Raw genomic sequence first — 16503 nt, forward strand, 5'->3', positions numbered from 1 at the left:
ACACAGCAAGAGAGGGAACACAAGCAGGGGGAGTGGGAGAGGAAGAAGCAGGCTCTGTACAGAGTAGGGAGCCTGATGCAGGGCTCGATCCCAGGACCCCGGGACCATGACCTGAGTGGAAGGCAGACGCTTAACAACTGAGCCACCCAGGAGCCCCCTAGGATGAGCCCCCTAGGATTTTCTATATATATAGTATCATGTCATCTGCAAATAGTAAAAGTTTGCTTCTTCCTTATCAATGTGGATGCCTTTTATTTCTTTTTGTTGTCTGATTGCAGTGGCTAGGACTTCTGGTACTATGTTGAATAAAAGTGGCAAGAGTTGACATCCATGTCTTATTCTTGAGCTTAGGAGAAAAGCTCTTAGTTTTCCCCCATCAAGTATGATGTTAGCTGTGGGTTTTCCAGATAAGACCTTTATTATGTTGAGGTATGTTCCCTCTAGACTTTTGTTGAGGTTTTTTATCATGAATGGATATTGTATTTGTCAAATGCTTTTTCTGTATCTATTGAAATGATCATATGGTTCTCATCCTTTCTTGTATCATATTGATTGATTTGTGAAAATTGAACCATGCCTGCATCCTGGGAATGAATCCCACTTGATCGTGGTGAATGATTATTTTAATGTATTCTTGGATTTAGTTTGCTAGTATTTTGTTGAGGATTTTTGCATTTATAGTCATCAGAGATATTGGCCTGTAGTTCTCTTTATTTTGTGGTGTCTTTATCTTGCTTTGGTATCAAAATGATACTGGCCTCATAGAATGAATTTGGAAGTTTTCCTTCCTCTTCTGTTTTTTGGAGTAGTTTGAGAGAATAGATATGAATTCTTTAAATGTTTGGTAGAATTTGCCTGTGAAGCCATCTGGTCCTGGACTTTTATTTGTTAGGAGTTTTTTATTACTGATTAAATTTCTTGGCTGGTTATTGGTCTGGTCAAATTTTCTGTTTCTTCCTACTTCAGTTTTGGTAGATTATATGTTTCTAGGAATTTATCCATTTCTTCTAGGTTGTCCAGTTTATTGGTGTAGAGTTTTCATAATCTCTTCCAACCGTTTGTATTTCTGTGGTGTTGGTTGTTATTTGGTTGGTTGTTATTTTTCCCCTCTCATTTGTGATGTGTTGTTTCTCCTCTCTCTTTTTCTTTTCCTGAGTCTGGCTAGAAATTTATCAGTTTTATTGATCTTTTCAAAGAACCAGTTCCTGGCTTCATTAATCTGTCCTATTATTTTTTGGTTTCTATATAATTTATTTCTACTCTAATCTTTATTATTTCCTTCCTTTTGCTGGGTTTAGGTTTTGTTTGTTCCCTTTTTTTGTTCCTTTAGGTGTAAGGTTAGGTTTTTATGTGAGATTTATTTGCTTCTTGAGGTATGTCTGTACTGCCCTAAACTTCCCTCTTAGAGTCATTTTTGTTGGGGTGCCCAGCTGGCTTAGTTTGTTAAGCATCTGCCTTTGACTCAGGTTATGATATCAGGGTCCTGGGATCAAGCCCCGCATCAGGCTCTCTGCTCAGCGGGGAGTCTGCTTCTCCCTCTCACTTTCCCTCTGTGCTCTCTCTCTCAAATAAATAAAATCTTTAAAAAAAAATCATTTTTGCTGCACCCCAAAGATTTTGGATTGTTGTGTTTTCATTTTCATTTATTTTCATGTAATTCTTTATTTCTTCTTTGATTTCTTGGTTGACCTATTCATTGTGTAGTAGCATGTTATTTAACCTCCATTGTATTTGTGGTCTTTCCAGATTTTTTCTTGTGATTGACTTCAGTTTCAAAGTGTTGTGGTCAGAAAAGATGCATAGTATGACTTTGATCTTTTTGAATTTGTTGAGACTTGTTTCATGGCCTAATATGTGGTCTGTTCTGGAGAATGTTCTGTGTGCAAAGAATGTGTACTCTGTTGTTTTAGGATAGAATGTTCTGAATATATCTGTTAAATCCATCTGTTCCAGTGTGTCATTCAAAGCCACTATTTCTTTGTTGATTTTCTGCATAGATGATCTGTCCATTGATGTAAGGGGGATGATAAAGTCCCCTACTGTTATTGTGTTACTATTGATTAGTTCCTTTATGTTTGTTATTAATTGCTTTCTGTATTTGGTGATCCCATGTTGAGTACATAAATATTTATAATTGTTTTATTGTCTTGTTGGATTGTCCGTTTTATTATTATATGGTGTCCTTCTTTGTCTCTTATTACAGTCTTTGCTTTAAAGTCTGTTTTGTCCTGGGGCACCTGGGTGGCTCAGTCAGTTGAGCATCTGACTCTTAAGTTCAGCTCAGGTCATGATCTCGGGGTCGTGGGAAAGAGCCCTGTGTTGGGATCCGCACTCAGTGGGGAGTCTGCTTGGGATTCTCTCCCTCTGCCTATTGCCCTGTTCATGTGCTCTTTCACCTTCTCTCTCTCACTCTAAAATAAATAAATAAATCTTAAAAAATGGTCTATTCTGTCACGTATAAGTATTGCTACTTCAGCTTTCTTTTGACATCCATTTGCATGATAGATGTTTCTCTATCCCCTCACTTTCTATAGGTCTGAAATGGGTCTCTTGTAGGCAGCATATAGATAGGTCTTGTTTTTTAATCCATTCTGACACCCTCTCTTTTGTTTGGAGCTTAGTCCATTTACATTCAAAGTAATTATTGAGAGATATGTATTTATTGTCATTTTGTTACTTGTTTGTGGTTCATTTTGTAGTTTTTCTGGGGAATATGTCTTTTTAAAAGACTTTAAACTTCATGTGTCATTATTCAGTCAGAATAACAGCTTGCTGTTCAGTGTCAGCTGTTTTTACTAATATCCAGTTACCTCTGCAAGGTAATCTGCCCCCCCACCCCACCCCAGGAAAAGGATGATGGTCTTTGGGGTGAGACAGACCTGGTTTTGCATCTTAACTCTGCGTTGAAGAGTTAGGTGACCATGGCTGAGTTGTTAAATGTCTCCAGAGCTCTTTCCTCTCTCTGAAATTTTAAGTGGAATTGGATTAAATTTGGAAGTTAATTTAGTAAGAACTGGGGTTTATGTGGAGCCATTCCAGCTGGGAACAAAGCACGTTTCTACATTTATTCAGTTAGCAATAATCGCGCCTCAGATAAACCTCATTGGCTACGATACTGCCACTGCACAAAGCTCTACATTTATTCAGTATGTACTTAAGTTTTATCTTTTCTGTTTATATGTGCACTGGTGTAAAGATTGGCCATTCTCTTCCTCTAGAGCCTGTACATTTGGCAATTTAATATCATTTAAGCTTTACACTAGTTCTCTTAAAATGAATTGGGAAGTTTTCCATAGTTTTTTATGCTCTGGAAAAGTTTGTATCACTTTGGAATTATTGCCTTCCTTTTAAAGTTGAACACATTTACTCGCAGGATCATTAAGTTTCACCCCTTTTGGGAGATAATTCTTTGATAACTTTGTTAATTTCTTCTGTGATTTTCTTTTGATTTGTTTGTTTCCTACATTTTCTTCAGTCAATTTTTATAGCTTGTATTTTCCTAAAAAAGTGTCCATTTGGTTGGGATTTTATTTCATTTTATTTTTTTAAAGATTTTATTTGACAGAGAGAGACACAGCGAGAGAGGGAACACAAGCAGGGGGAGTGGGAGAGGGAGAAGCAGGTTTCCCGCCGAGCAGGGAGCCCAATGTGGGTCTCGATCCCAGGACCCTGAGATCATGACCTGAGCTGAAGACAGACACTTAACGACTGAGCCACCCAGGTACCCTTGGATGGGATTTTAAATGTATCGGCAGAATGTCATATGGAATATTTGTTTACAACTGCTCTGGGGTTACAGGTTATATAACCTCAGGTTATTCTGATTCCTAAGTTTGGTTTTCTCTCTCTTAAAAAATTGATTAGCTTAGCTTGAGTTTTCTGTTTTATTACTGTTTCCTTCCCCAAGGAATAAACTCTTGGGTTTTTAAGTGGTTTTTTTTTTTTCTATCTCATTAATTTCTCCCCTTAGTTTTATTACTTTTTTTCTCCTTGATTCTCTTAAGTTGGTTATATTCTATTACTAAATTTTTGAGTTGAATGCATAATTCAACTCATTTCCATTCTTTTCTGTTTAATAATAAAAGTCTTTAATGTTTTTGGACTTGAGCATTGGCAGAATTCCTTAGGCATTGATACATACTCTCTTTATCCCTACTTTTAAGGCATGATATAATTGTCCTTCTGATTTTCTCTTTGATTGAAGAATTATTTATGAGTGTGTTAATATATCTTCTCTTTATGTTTACTTTCAAAGCATTACATAATTTGGGGTGCCTGGGTGGCTCAGTCGTTAAGCGTCTGCCTTCAGCTCAGGTCATGATCCCGGGGCCCTGGGATCGAGCCCCGCATCAGGCAGGGAGCCTGCTTCTCCCTCTCCCACTCCCCCTGCTTGTGTTCCCTCTCTTGCTGTGTCTCTCTCTGTCAAATAAATAAATAAAATCTTAAAAAAAAAGGCATTACATAATTTCTATTTGATTTCCCCATTGACTGAAGGATTAATTATAAGTAAATTATACAAATGGTAGGTTTTCTTTTTTTTTTTAACATTTAACTTTGTTGTTAATTTCTAGTTTTATTACATTTTGGTATTTTTGAGGGGATTTATTGTTATTTTCTTGGGGCTTATTATTTGGGAAAGTTTTGCGATAATAAGGTAGTATGTTTGCTTGTGAGTAGAGTAAGATCTAGTCTTCAGTCAACTCTATTAATAAAGGTATTCCGGACTTCTGTTTTTTGTTGGTGGTGGTGGTTTGTAGATACTTGGATTGCCATTTTTCTCAATTTCTCTCAGAAATTCTAATTGTTTGGATTCACACATTTTGAGTTAACAATATTTATGTTCATGACTGATGTCTTACTGTAGATTCTGACTTTCATTAGTAACAAATGGCTCACTTTATCTTATTTAAAATTTTTTTGCCTTGAATTATAGTTTGATAGCAATATTGATTCTCTTGATTTCTTTGTACATCTATTTGCATAATATGCCTTTGCCCACTTTTGTTCTTTTTTAAATTAAAAAAATTTTAATTTCAGTGTAGTTAACACAGTGTTCTATCAGTTTCAGGTGTACAATATAGTGATTCAGCCATTCTCTACATGACTCAGAGCTCATCAGGATAAGTGGACTTTTAATCCCCTTCACCTGTCTCCCCCGTCTCCTCCACGCCTAAACACTTGTTCTTAAAATCTATCTCAGTAACATTGCTGTAGTTGTACTCCAGGAGGCAGCATATATTGTGAACCGTTTTGAGAAAAGTTTTGTTTTGAGGTAGATAAGAAATTTACATTTAGTGTTCTTTATGATTTTCCTTTCTTCTGTCATCTTGTTTTTTTCTAATGTTGCTTGCTGTGTCCATTGTTTTCTACCTTTTTGCTATACAGATTTTCTTTTTCAGTGATTCAAACAGTATAGATATTTTTATTTTATATTACACATTAAAAAACAAAATCCTATTTGAATGTGTATTTCTGATTACTGGTGTTCAGACTGAAATAATGTTAACTTCTTCCTGAATAAGATAAAGAAGTTAGCATTCTCTACTTCTTTTTTCCTTCCCCTCTTGCTTCCTTTATGTTATTGGCTTAATACAGCATTTTATTGCCAGCTTCTTATTTTTAATTATTTTTTAACTTGTAAATTGCCTCTTTAAAGAATTCATCTTTATATTGATTTAGAGCAATATTTATAACACTTATTTAAACAGGTATATATTTTAACAGTTTCAGTGCTTACTACCAGTCCTTTCATACCAAAGTTTCTCTATTTTTTTCTCCATTTTTATTTCACTGCACAAAGATTTCTATCTTCTTACCAAGGAATGGGATACTTTCTGAGCCCATGATTATGTGAGAATGTCTTTTCGCTGTCTTCATGACGAAATAAGAGCTCAATTGAAGATAAAATCCTTGGTCCATAACTTCTTTTGGTAGAATTCTAGAGGCATTTCACATTGATTTTGGGAATTTAAAGTTTTGAAAGAGAATTTGAAGAGGGTGTGATTTTTTTAGAAAAAATCCTATTATAGATAATCTGATTTTTAAGACTTGATATCACAGAGGCTTTCTTTATGTGTGAAATTCAAGACTAATTATTTATTCATGCACATGGTGTTTATTGACCACTTGTGTGTTTGACATTATTTTAGGCATTGGGAATTCAGTAGTGAATGAGACAGAAAAATCCCTTCCCTCATGAAAACTAATCAGGCGTGATATAAATGTTACTGTTTTTCACTAAGTTTTCCTAGTACTCTGAAGGTTTTTGGATCTTCAGATTTTGGTTCATTTGATGTAGTTTGAAGTGGTGGGGTATGGAGCCAATGGTGGTTTTATTGCACGGGACAGGACCTGTGGGCAGAAAGTACTGCATTGGGGTTGTGACGGGTGACTTATATACTTTCAAGTTGGTAGGGGGTTAGGGACAGCACAAGCCTTCAAGGTGTTTTGGAAACAAGGTTTCCAGGATCCTGAGGGAACTAGTTATTGTTAGGAGAAGGTCATTTATTACTATCTAGTAAACCCTTAGTCATGAGACCCTTCAGATGTGTATCAGTGGGCCATATGCTTGGAGGATGATTGCTCACATGTATCGTGGTGGGGTAGAGATAAAGGAAGTTTCCAAAGGAATGTGTATGTTCTAGTAGACTCACAGGATGGGGGTGGGGGGCGGTTGGGCTAAGATTGCCTTTTGTTTGCCCCTAGCAAAGTGTCAACATCCAGGCAGCTGAGCTCCCAGAGGAAGGTCACTCCACCTATTTCAAGGACTTGTCAGTGGTCTCTAGGCATTAAGGAAACTTGATTCTTTCTTTTGCCTTTGTTTCCCACATCACATTTACACATTAGAAATAGTTTCTTTCATGAAATCTCTGATTATTGCTTTTTTTTTTCATTTGGTATTTTGGCTGATCAAATGCTCCCTATATGGAATTCCTTGTTTGTCTGCACTGGTCTTCACTCTCTCCCTTGTTATATCCTTGCCTTTTACCTCTGTCTTCTGTGAGAGCACAGCAGGTTTATTCTGTACAGACATTTATGCATATGTGCATCAACTTTTCTGGTCTTCACTATTTCTTTCTTTCTTTCCTTTTTTTTTAAAAGATTTTATTTATTTGACAGAGAGAGACACAGCGAGAGAGGGAACACAAGCAGGGGGAGTGGGAGAGGGAGAAGCAGGCTCTCCGCAGAGCAGGGAGCCTGATGCGGGGCTCGATCCCAGGACCTTGGGACCATGATTAGGTCATCCCAGATCATGACCTGAGCCGAAGGCAGACGCTTAACGACTGAGCCACCCAGGTGCCCCCGGTCTTCACTATTTCTAATGCATGTTATATTTTGTTGTTGGACTTGTATTTCCTTGTCTCATCTAGTTCCTTTTTTTTTTTTTTTTAAGCTCTACACCCAGTGTGGGGCTTGAACTCATTTCCCCAGGATCAAGAGTCACATGCTTTACTGACTGAACCAGCCAGGCGCCCCTCATCTAGTTCCCTTTTTATTTCTGCCTCTCTCAACCAGTTTCCTCTCATGCATTCTCTTTTTCTTTTTTTTTTAAGATTTTATTTATTTGACAGAGAGAGACACAGCGGGAGAGGGAACACAAGCAGGGGGAGTGGGAGAGGGAGAAGCAGGCTTCCCCCTGAGCAGGGAGCCTGATGTGGGGCATGATCCCAGGACCCCAGGATCATGACCTGAGCCGAAGGCAGACGCTTAATGACTGAGCCACCCAGGCGCCCCTCATGCATTCTCTTATTAACTCATCCTTTATCTGTTTTAATCCATCTTTAAAATTTTTTACTGGAAATACAAAAAAGATGTTGCCTAATTTTACTATTAGTCTGCTCAATATTTTTTTTTCAAAAGAACATTCATTCTTTGCCTCTTAAGCACATCTTCTTTGTAGAATCATTTCATAGAATCATTTTCATGTTGTTGTTTTTTTGCTTCTGGATTACTTATTGTTAGAAGATAAAAGTTTTATCTAGGTTTGATATTTCTTTTGTAATAAAATGGATGACATTCTCTTTGATCTTACTTTTTATTGGATAATATTAATGTGCTTATCTCAGATCTCATCTTGAAAGATTTATTGCTGGTTGGATAATCCAGCGTCCCTAGCTGGAGCAGCTAGCTGTGAGAAAGCCAATGCCCTGAGCTTTATTTCTGAGCACTTTTTTTTTTTTAAAGATTTTATTTATTTATTTGAGAGAGAGAGAATGAGAGAGAGCATGAGAGGGAAGAGGGTCAGAGGGAGAAGCAGACTCCCCGCTGAGCAGGGAGCCCGATGCGGGACTCGATCCCGGGACTCCAGGATCATGACCTGAGCCGAAGGCAGTCGCCCAACCAACTGAGCCACCCAGGCACCTGAGCACTTTTTTTTTTTTTAAAGTAGGTTCCACACCCAGTGTGGAGCCCAACATGGGGCTTGAACTTATGACCCTGAGATCAAGACCTGAGCTGAGATCCAAGAGTCAGACTCTTAACTGACTGACCCACCGAGGCGCCCCTATTTCTGAGCATTTTTGCTATTTTTTTTTTTAAGATTTACTTATTTGAGAGAGAGCGAGAGGGAAGGGGGGCAGGGGCAGAGGGAGAGAATCTTCAAGCAGACTTGCCACTGAGCACAGAACCTGTGGGGGTGGGGGAGGGGTAAAGGTTGGAGGGGTGAGGGTGGTGGTGCTGGATCTTACCACCCATGAGATCATGACCCGAGCTGAAACCAAGAGTCCCACGCTTAACTGACTGGGCCACCTAGGTGCCCCTCAGCACTTGGCTGTCTTGATTGGTGAAACTGTTGCTCTCCGTCAGCATTGTGTTGTCGGACTTCATTATGATGCTATGGTCTACAGAGGCAGGAGAGAACCAAGTCCCTCCTTCTGCCCACCCAGGCTCTCTGTCAGGTGGAACCTCCAGGTCTCTAGACCTCCCCATAGAAGTCCTTCCATGTTACTGATCTCTAGTATGCTAAGGAGGTACTATAATTATTATTATTACTAGTAGTAGTAGTCATAGTAGTATATATGGTTTTTACCCTGGCTGCCTGTCAAAATATAGGCAGCCAGGGTAAAACAAAATACAGATGTGTGTTCGTACCTCAGATCTGCTGTGTCTGGGTGATTCTGATGTGCAGGCAGGATCAGGAACGACCAGGCTAAATTGTTCCAGATGGAGCATCCATCACTTATTTGTCCTGTTGCCCTCCTCGCTTCTAGCCCCCACCTTGTGGGCCCCAGTCCGTCCACAGTTCCTTCCTTGAAGACATTGAGACCAGCCTCCTTTGCTTGGGGGCACTTTGTACATTGTAGCTCTCAGCGTCTTTTCTTTTGTCTGGTCTCCTCCACACGGTGCTAAGCAGAAACGTCTTCATGTTGATGCTTTGTGTATATCAACCAACCCTTCCTTCCAACCCAGATGCAAATTGTGACCCCTTTTTCCTATTCTCCGCCACTTCTGTCAGGATTAGGGGTGGGAAGTGGGAACCAGATGCTTTTGTTCACATCCCCATCTTCCCCTGAGTTCAGACTCCCGTGGCTGTGAGTGAGCCAGTCGTACTGAGATGGGAGCTGTGCAGACAGTATTTCTGCTTTATGTTCTGTTTGTGAACAGACATCCTGCATGTGGTATTTCTTACATACATATATTTGGTGTCCCTCAAAATCATATGCAAACACAGCAATTTTCATTTCTGATGTCTTTATGAAATCTTTAAAAGCTGTGAAGATAAAGGGGAATGCATGTGATAGGTCCCCAAGTTTTCTCTCGTAACCATATTTTTATATTTTCCAATTATAGCCAGAATGTTTTCCCCCAGCTAATTGCCTCGTGTAGCATGTGTGAGTGACATGTAATATGCTGTGGGCAGTTTTGATTTTGAATAGAATAATTTGTTCTTCTTCCTTCTTAGGGAGCAGGCTCCCATGGGAGAAATGTAGTTTTCTAGGTAGTTATAAAAAATTTCTCTCTGATAGATGTTTAAACTTTTTCTCATTTGTAGAAAATGTACTGGCTTGTTAGGAAAGTTTCTCTTCCTTGAAAATTAGCTGTGGTATTCCCGGACACTCTGGGAATTTTTTACTCATTAGTAACAAACCTCTTCTTTCTTCATGACTACATGAAGAAAATAGACCATGGAAGGAATAAATTAGACTGCAGGAGGAATGAAATGGCCTTTTTTTTTTTTAAATCCAGTTGTTGAAATAAGTCTCCTCTCTGATTATTTTACTGCCTTCGTCCTTACCTGAGTACCTCTTGAAATACTGTCTGCTGTGAAGCGAACATCTCCTCTCTGTTCATCTTCTAGGTTAGAAACACCACCCACTCTGAGAGTTCTGATCCATGGTCTCTGACTTTCATTCACCTTTTCCTTATGCTCAGACTTTATAGATGTTGACATGCTTATCTTCAGGACATTTAATGTATGGACTATCCAGGTGATAAGATGAACTTTGTAAAAATATCACAGCTTTATTAGTTTATGGTGATTTTTTTTTAAAGATTTAATTTATTTATTTGACAGAGAGAGAGAGACAGTGTGAGAGCGAACACAAGCAGGGAGAGTGGGAGAGGGAGAAGCAGGCTTCCCGCGGAGCAGGGAGCCTGACATGGGGCTCGATCCCAGGACCCTGGGATCATGACCTGAGCTGCAGGTAGACGCTTAATGACTGAGCCACCCAGGCGCCCCTTATGGTGATTTTTTAAAAAAGATTTTATTTATTTATTTGAGAGAGAGAGAGATAGCGAGAGAGAGCATGAGCAGGAGGGAGAGGGAAAAGCAGGCTCCCTACCCCCTCCCCGAGCAGGGAGCCTGATGTGGGGCTCGAACCCAGGACCCTGGGATCATCACCTGAGCTGTAGGCAGATGCTTAACTGACTGAGCCACCCAGGTGCCCCTAGTTTATGGTGATTTTTAAATATGAATTATTTTATCTGATTCTCTCAGTAGCCTGTGATATAAGAAAAGCAAACCGGATTACTTGATTTCACAGAGAAGGACACTGAGGATTGGAGGGGTTAAGTGACTTAGCTGAGGTCATGCAGTTAAGTTCTAGAGCCAGGACTTGTAGGCAGATGGGATGCTCTTGCTGTTAAACACCCTGTTGGCTCTCGTAAGACGTCAGAGTTTCAATTGTACTTAGCCAAGATATGTTTTGCTAAGACGTGCAACTTTTCCATATGTTTTATCTTTTAGAAGATGATCTCTTAGAAGATGATGGAATTTTCAATATTTCAGTATTCAGTGAAGCTTGTTTGAAACTGAAGAGGCACCCTAGGAAACTTGGCTCAGAACAAATGTACCAAGTAAGAAGATCTCTCATGTTATATGTCAATGTATTGCATCACTTAAAAATTTGAGGGCTCTCCCAAGTGAGGATCCAAAGTACTTAAAAACACTAATGGAATGAACTTCTAGACAGTTTGATTTTTGTCTCTAGAGTTGGATGCGAGATGGGTGCCAAGTGGGGGACTAAGTTGGAGGAAGACACTCTAGTGGGTGACTTGCTATCGGTTTCCCTGTCTGGTATTTCACGCGGATGTATTATATTTTGTTTTAGTGCATTTTATAATTGCAGCTTATTCTGTCATCAAATTCACACTGGCTTGTAGATTGTTAAGAAACTCATTGTATGGCTATTGGTCCTCATTTAACTTGACTTTTTAAAAATCACACTTCTCAAGTAAAATGGTAAATTCAGGTAGGAACTGAGATTCGTTATTTTGTGTCACTTTTAGTGCCTTGCAAATCTTCTGGCAGAGTAGACTAAGTATTAAAATTCATTCATTCACTCATTAGCCATTTGCCAAAAGAATATCATGTATCAGGACCTATAACTTTCAATTCACACTAATGTAAATACACAAGTAAACGACAGTGTGGTATAATGAGTGCTTTGATAAAAGGTAAATAAATGGGGGATTGTGTGCATGTGTGTATGTCCAGGTAGGGTTTTGTTTTTTGTTTGTTTTTAACAAGAAGCAAAGACTGTGCTAAATCATAGAGAATGAGTGGGACTCAACCAGATCAAAGGTGTGAGGTGAAGGTGAAGAAGAGCACTGTGGGCAAGTAAAGAAGCATCTTGAATATTAGGGAACATGGTTCTCTTAGGAACAAAGAAAGCAAGGGAGAATAGGAAGAGATGAGGCAAAAACCTGAGCAGTGACTAGATCATGAAGAGCCCTATAATTTTGAGTTTCAATCTTATTTTTAATGTCTCTGTGGAGCCACTGAAGGATTTTCAGCAGGTGAGCCAAATATTCAAATTTTCATATTTAGAAGGAACACAGGGGCTAGAAACATATTCAGGTACCCAGATAAAGTTTAGATGATTTTTTAAAAATTGGTGTGAAAATAAATGGTCCTGGGACAATTGGTTATCTACTTCGTTGAGAAAATAAATGATTCTTTGCATTTACACTAAAATGATTAAACAGTTAAGTTGGGAAAAGAAGTTGTTTTTTAATATGTTAAAGATTCATTAAGTAACATGTAAAATACTCTTAACAGATCCATTGTAAAACGTGAATATTCAGAGGCAGTTTGCAAAAGAGGATAAATATATATATGTGTGTCATGCAGTTAAGTTGTAGAGCCAGGACTTGTAGGTAATATATATATAATCTCTAAAACACATATGAACAGTATATTTTTAAATAAAATAACTTTACAGTAAATTTGTGCATACCGTGTTTGTAACCAGAAAGTTATTTTTTGTTTGTAGACTAAACCGCGTGGAGTTTAGGATGAGACTAAGTTTGTAGAAACGCAGGCTACCTAGTTGTGAGGTCTTTTCCAGCAGATGGCAGCAGCCTAAATGTAGAACTGGTGAAGCCGAATATCTGGATTGACCCAGTGTGTTTCGGGTTTTCTAGAATGGGTGAAATTGAGAACAGAGGGTTAAGGGCATTGAGGGTCTCAGGCAAGAGAATAATTGAAGTGATAGGGTACCTGAGAGAGCTTGGGAAGACGAGGATGGGGGTGGTAGAATATGGGTAGAAGATCTCGAATGAGGACATTTTAGGGGTTTTTTGAGAGAGATCAGGCATAATGGATGAGTGGACCAGAGGGATAGGAGATTGTGAGATCTTGGAGCAGCTCTGAGGATGACGCATCCTGGGATGTGGCCGTGGATATGAGTAGCTAAAGTGGAGCAGAGGAACTTCATAGTTGAGCTCAAGGATCTCTGAGGCCAAGTCTTGATGGCTTGTCTGTAAGGACGTTTAGGTTACCCAAGAGAATGCTAGGAATTGGGGGAGAGGGGAAACTCCCAATGAGCCAGGTGTCAGGGTCTTGGATGACTGTGGAAGAATGGCAGTGATGAGGAAGGATGGAGGGTGGTCATAGCCAATGACATGAGCATCGAAGGAAACGCTAAACACAAAATGCCCAGCTGTAGCACACAGATCGATCAGGGGTTGAGTGTATTACTTCTGGGACCTTCACATATTTTTTCCCTTATAAGTCCCTATATTATACATGCATCTTGGTTTGGCAATGGATAGAGTATTAAAGGCTAACAGTGTGCATGATGAATCCATGGACCAAAAACTCTTTTACCAGAGCTCTAATAGGAAGGACCAAGTGAAGTACCCTTGCACAGTTGCTTTAAATGCATAATTGGGAGGAATCCTCATAAAGTTCAAAAATTCTGTTTCATGAGGCTTATCAGTGGATTCTTTATGAATGAAAAGAAATTAAAAGGATTTGCCCAATAGCTCCAGTGCCATCTTCTTTACCTGGCAGGACATTGTTATCTTAGAATAGCCTACATTTTGTTCATTTGAGATGCAGTTATGCATTTTAAGCTTTGTCCTGTAGCTGGTGGAGGGGGACGTTGAATAGGATAGGGAGGGTAGGTTTGTAAAGTCCATCCCCAGTTTAGCTTGCTATTGTACTAAAAATAATTCTAACAGAATGAACCTTCTTGCTTTATCTCTGTTTTGCTTATAGTCTAGATATCTGCAAGCCAACAGAAAATTTAATGCAACCCTTTCTTTTAATCTCATGACAGTTTAAAGTTCTGGGCCAAAGGTGGTACCTGAATAATTTTTATCATGCAACATCATTTAACTTTACAACAAGGGAACAAGCTCCAGTGGTATGTTTAGACCTGTACCCAGCAACTGATTACACAGTGAATGTCACTCTCCTGGGATCTTCTGAGCAGCACTCAGTGCAAATAATGATGACAACCGCACCAGCAGGTGGGTGTACGTGTCCCTGTTTTGTGTCTCAGGACATGTGAAATATGTGAATTGCACAAGGTGGGGGAGCATAAAGAATGCTCATCTGGGAGTCAAGAGACTTGTGTTCTAGTTTTTTTTTTTTTTTTTAAGACATTGGGTTTTGTGTGTGTGTGTGTGTGTTTTAGTTCTAATGACTACCAACTTTTTTCTGGGCTTCAGGGTGCCTGAATTTTACCACCTGTCCCCTTCCCCACAGGGGTTCTGGCTCATAGCGGGTAGAGACCAAGAATGGACTGTTTTATTTAGGGCTTCCTGATAGCGATGGATTGAAAATACTGTAAGGCTTCCTATCTCTTACCCCAGGTTTAAGATTGCTGAGCCCCCAGGGTAGTCATTATGAACAACTAGAACCAAATTCCTGGAGATCAGTAATGTGAGCCGCACTGTGCTGGCACTGGTTGCGACAAAGAGGCCTTATGACTGGAACATGTCTGAGCACATGAACCTGACATAGAGAACAGTGGCCTCCTGAAGGTCAGACTTCTAGAAAGGCCATCTGGCCTTGTGAAGAAGCCAGCTAGAGGCCAGCTGTGTCAACTCCACAGCTCTCTCTAGTAGGAAGGGACATAGAATTTTTTTGTTCTCTAATCCACTGGGTTTAACAGACAAATTTATGGGCAACCAGGTGGAGGGGCTGCCACCTTTGAGGGAAGGCAGTTGAGTAGGTTAGGTCCTGCTCCTGTCTTCCTGATGCTTCTCTCCCGTAGTCACCATTGTTCTGAGAAAAGAAAAGCAGAATTATGTGATGTTTGCCCAACACTGTGAACTTAAGAAACGTCACTAAAGTATACACTCGAAAGTGGTTAATTTTATGTTGTGTGAACTTCACCTCCCTTTTTTAAAAAAAGCCAACAAATTAGCTATGTTCTTCTTGGCTCCTGGGCCTCAGTTACTTTCTGACTGATCTTTACATGACATAATACAAGTAAAATGTTTAGAATAGTTTCCAGCACATAGTAATGATGATGACAATAATAGCTATGTTTATTGAGTACTAAGTATGTGCCAGGCACTGTCTAAAGTGCCCTCTTTGGGTTAGTATCCAAAATATATAAAAAATTTTATAAAACTCAATACCCCAAAACCAAATAAACCAATTAAAAAATGGGCAGAAGACATGAACAGACATTTTTCCAGAGAAGACATGGAGGTGGCCAACGGACACATTGAAAGATGTTCAGCATCACTCATCATCAGGAAATGCAAATCAAAACCACAGTGACATACCACCTCATATTGTCAGAATAGCTAAAATCAACAACACAAGAAACAACAGTTGTTGGAGAAGATGTAGAGAAAGGGGAACCCTCTTGCTTTGTTGGTGGGAATGCAAACTAGTACAGCCAGTTCAGAGAACAGTTTGGAGGTTCCTCAGAAAGTTAAAAGTAGAACTACCCTGCAATCCAGCAATCGCACTACTAGGTATTTACCCAAAGAATGCAAGAACAGTAATTCAAAGGGATACATGCACCCCAATGTTTACAGCATTATTTACAAGAGTCAGATTATGGAAGTAGCCCAAGTGTCCATCATTGATGAATGGATAAAGAAGGTGTGATATATATATATATCACATATAATATCACATAATCACATATATCACATGTATATACCATACCTTCTTTATATATATATATGTATATATATATACACACACACACATGTATATATAGGAATTTATAAAATTGAATAAAAAGGAATGAAATCTTGCCATTTGCAACAACATGGATGGAGCTAGATAGTATAATACAAAAAGAAATAAGTCAGTAAGAGAAAGACAAACACCATAGGATTTCACTCATATGTGGGATTTAAGAAACAAATGAGCAAAGGGAAAAAAGAGAGAGACAAATCAAGAAACAGACTTAACTATAGAGAGCAAACTGATCGTTACTAGAAGGGAGGTGGGGGGGTGGGTTAAACAGGTGATGGGGATGAAGGAGGGCACTTGTTGTGATGAGCACTGGGTGATGCATGGAAGTGTTGAATCACCGTATTGTATACCTGAAACTAATACCACACTGTATGTTAACTAACTGGAATTTAAATAAAAACTTTAAAAAAGAAAAAAGAAAGAAAAAGAAATTGCAGTGAGCAAAAAACAAAAAACAAAATAAAAAACAAAACAAAGAACAAAACAATGTGTCCTCTTTGAATCAACTCAGACCTACCAAACCTTCTGAGGAAAGCATTGCCATTGTTCCTATTTTATAGACAAAGATCATGAGGCACAGAGAAATTAAACAATTTGTCCAGGATCACACA

General features: G+C 39.0%; 1 protein-coding gene and 1 non-coding gene across 10 annotated transcripts in view; one reads left to right on the forward strand and one right to left on the reverse strand.

Annotated features, from left to right (window-relative positions):
* The window catches only part of SUSD1 (sushi domain containing 1), a 131413-nt gene that overhangs the window by 52060 nt on the left and 62850 nt on the right, over positions 1–16503 (forward strand). For all 9 annotated transcript variants that reach the window (XM_027615702.2, XM_027615701.2, XM_027615705.2 and 6 more), the window contains 2 exons: positions 11186–11295; positions 14004–14196. In XM_027615702.2, coding sequence (XP_027471503.2) covers positions 11186–11295; positions 14004–14196 — 303 coding nt within the window. The remainder of the gene's footprint in view (positions 1–11185; positions 11296–14003; positions 14197–16503) is intronic.
* LOC113935227 lies at positions 2989–3133 on the reverse strand. Its single transcript, XR_003523968.1, has one exon. It is a non-coding gene; the product is annotated as a U4 spliceosomal RNA (small nuclear RNA).

The sequence above is a fragment of the Zalophus californianus genome, chromosome 13, assembly GCF_009762305.2.
Source record: "Zalophus californianus isolate mZalCal1 chromosome 13, mZalCal1.pri.v2, whole genome shotgun sequence".
Taxonomy (NCBI): Eukaryota; Metazoa; Chordata; class Mammalia; order Carnivora; family Otariidae; genus Zalophus; species Zalophus californianus.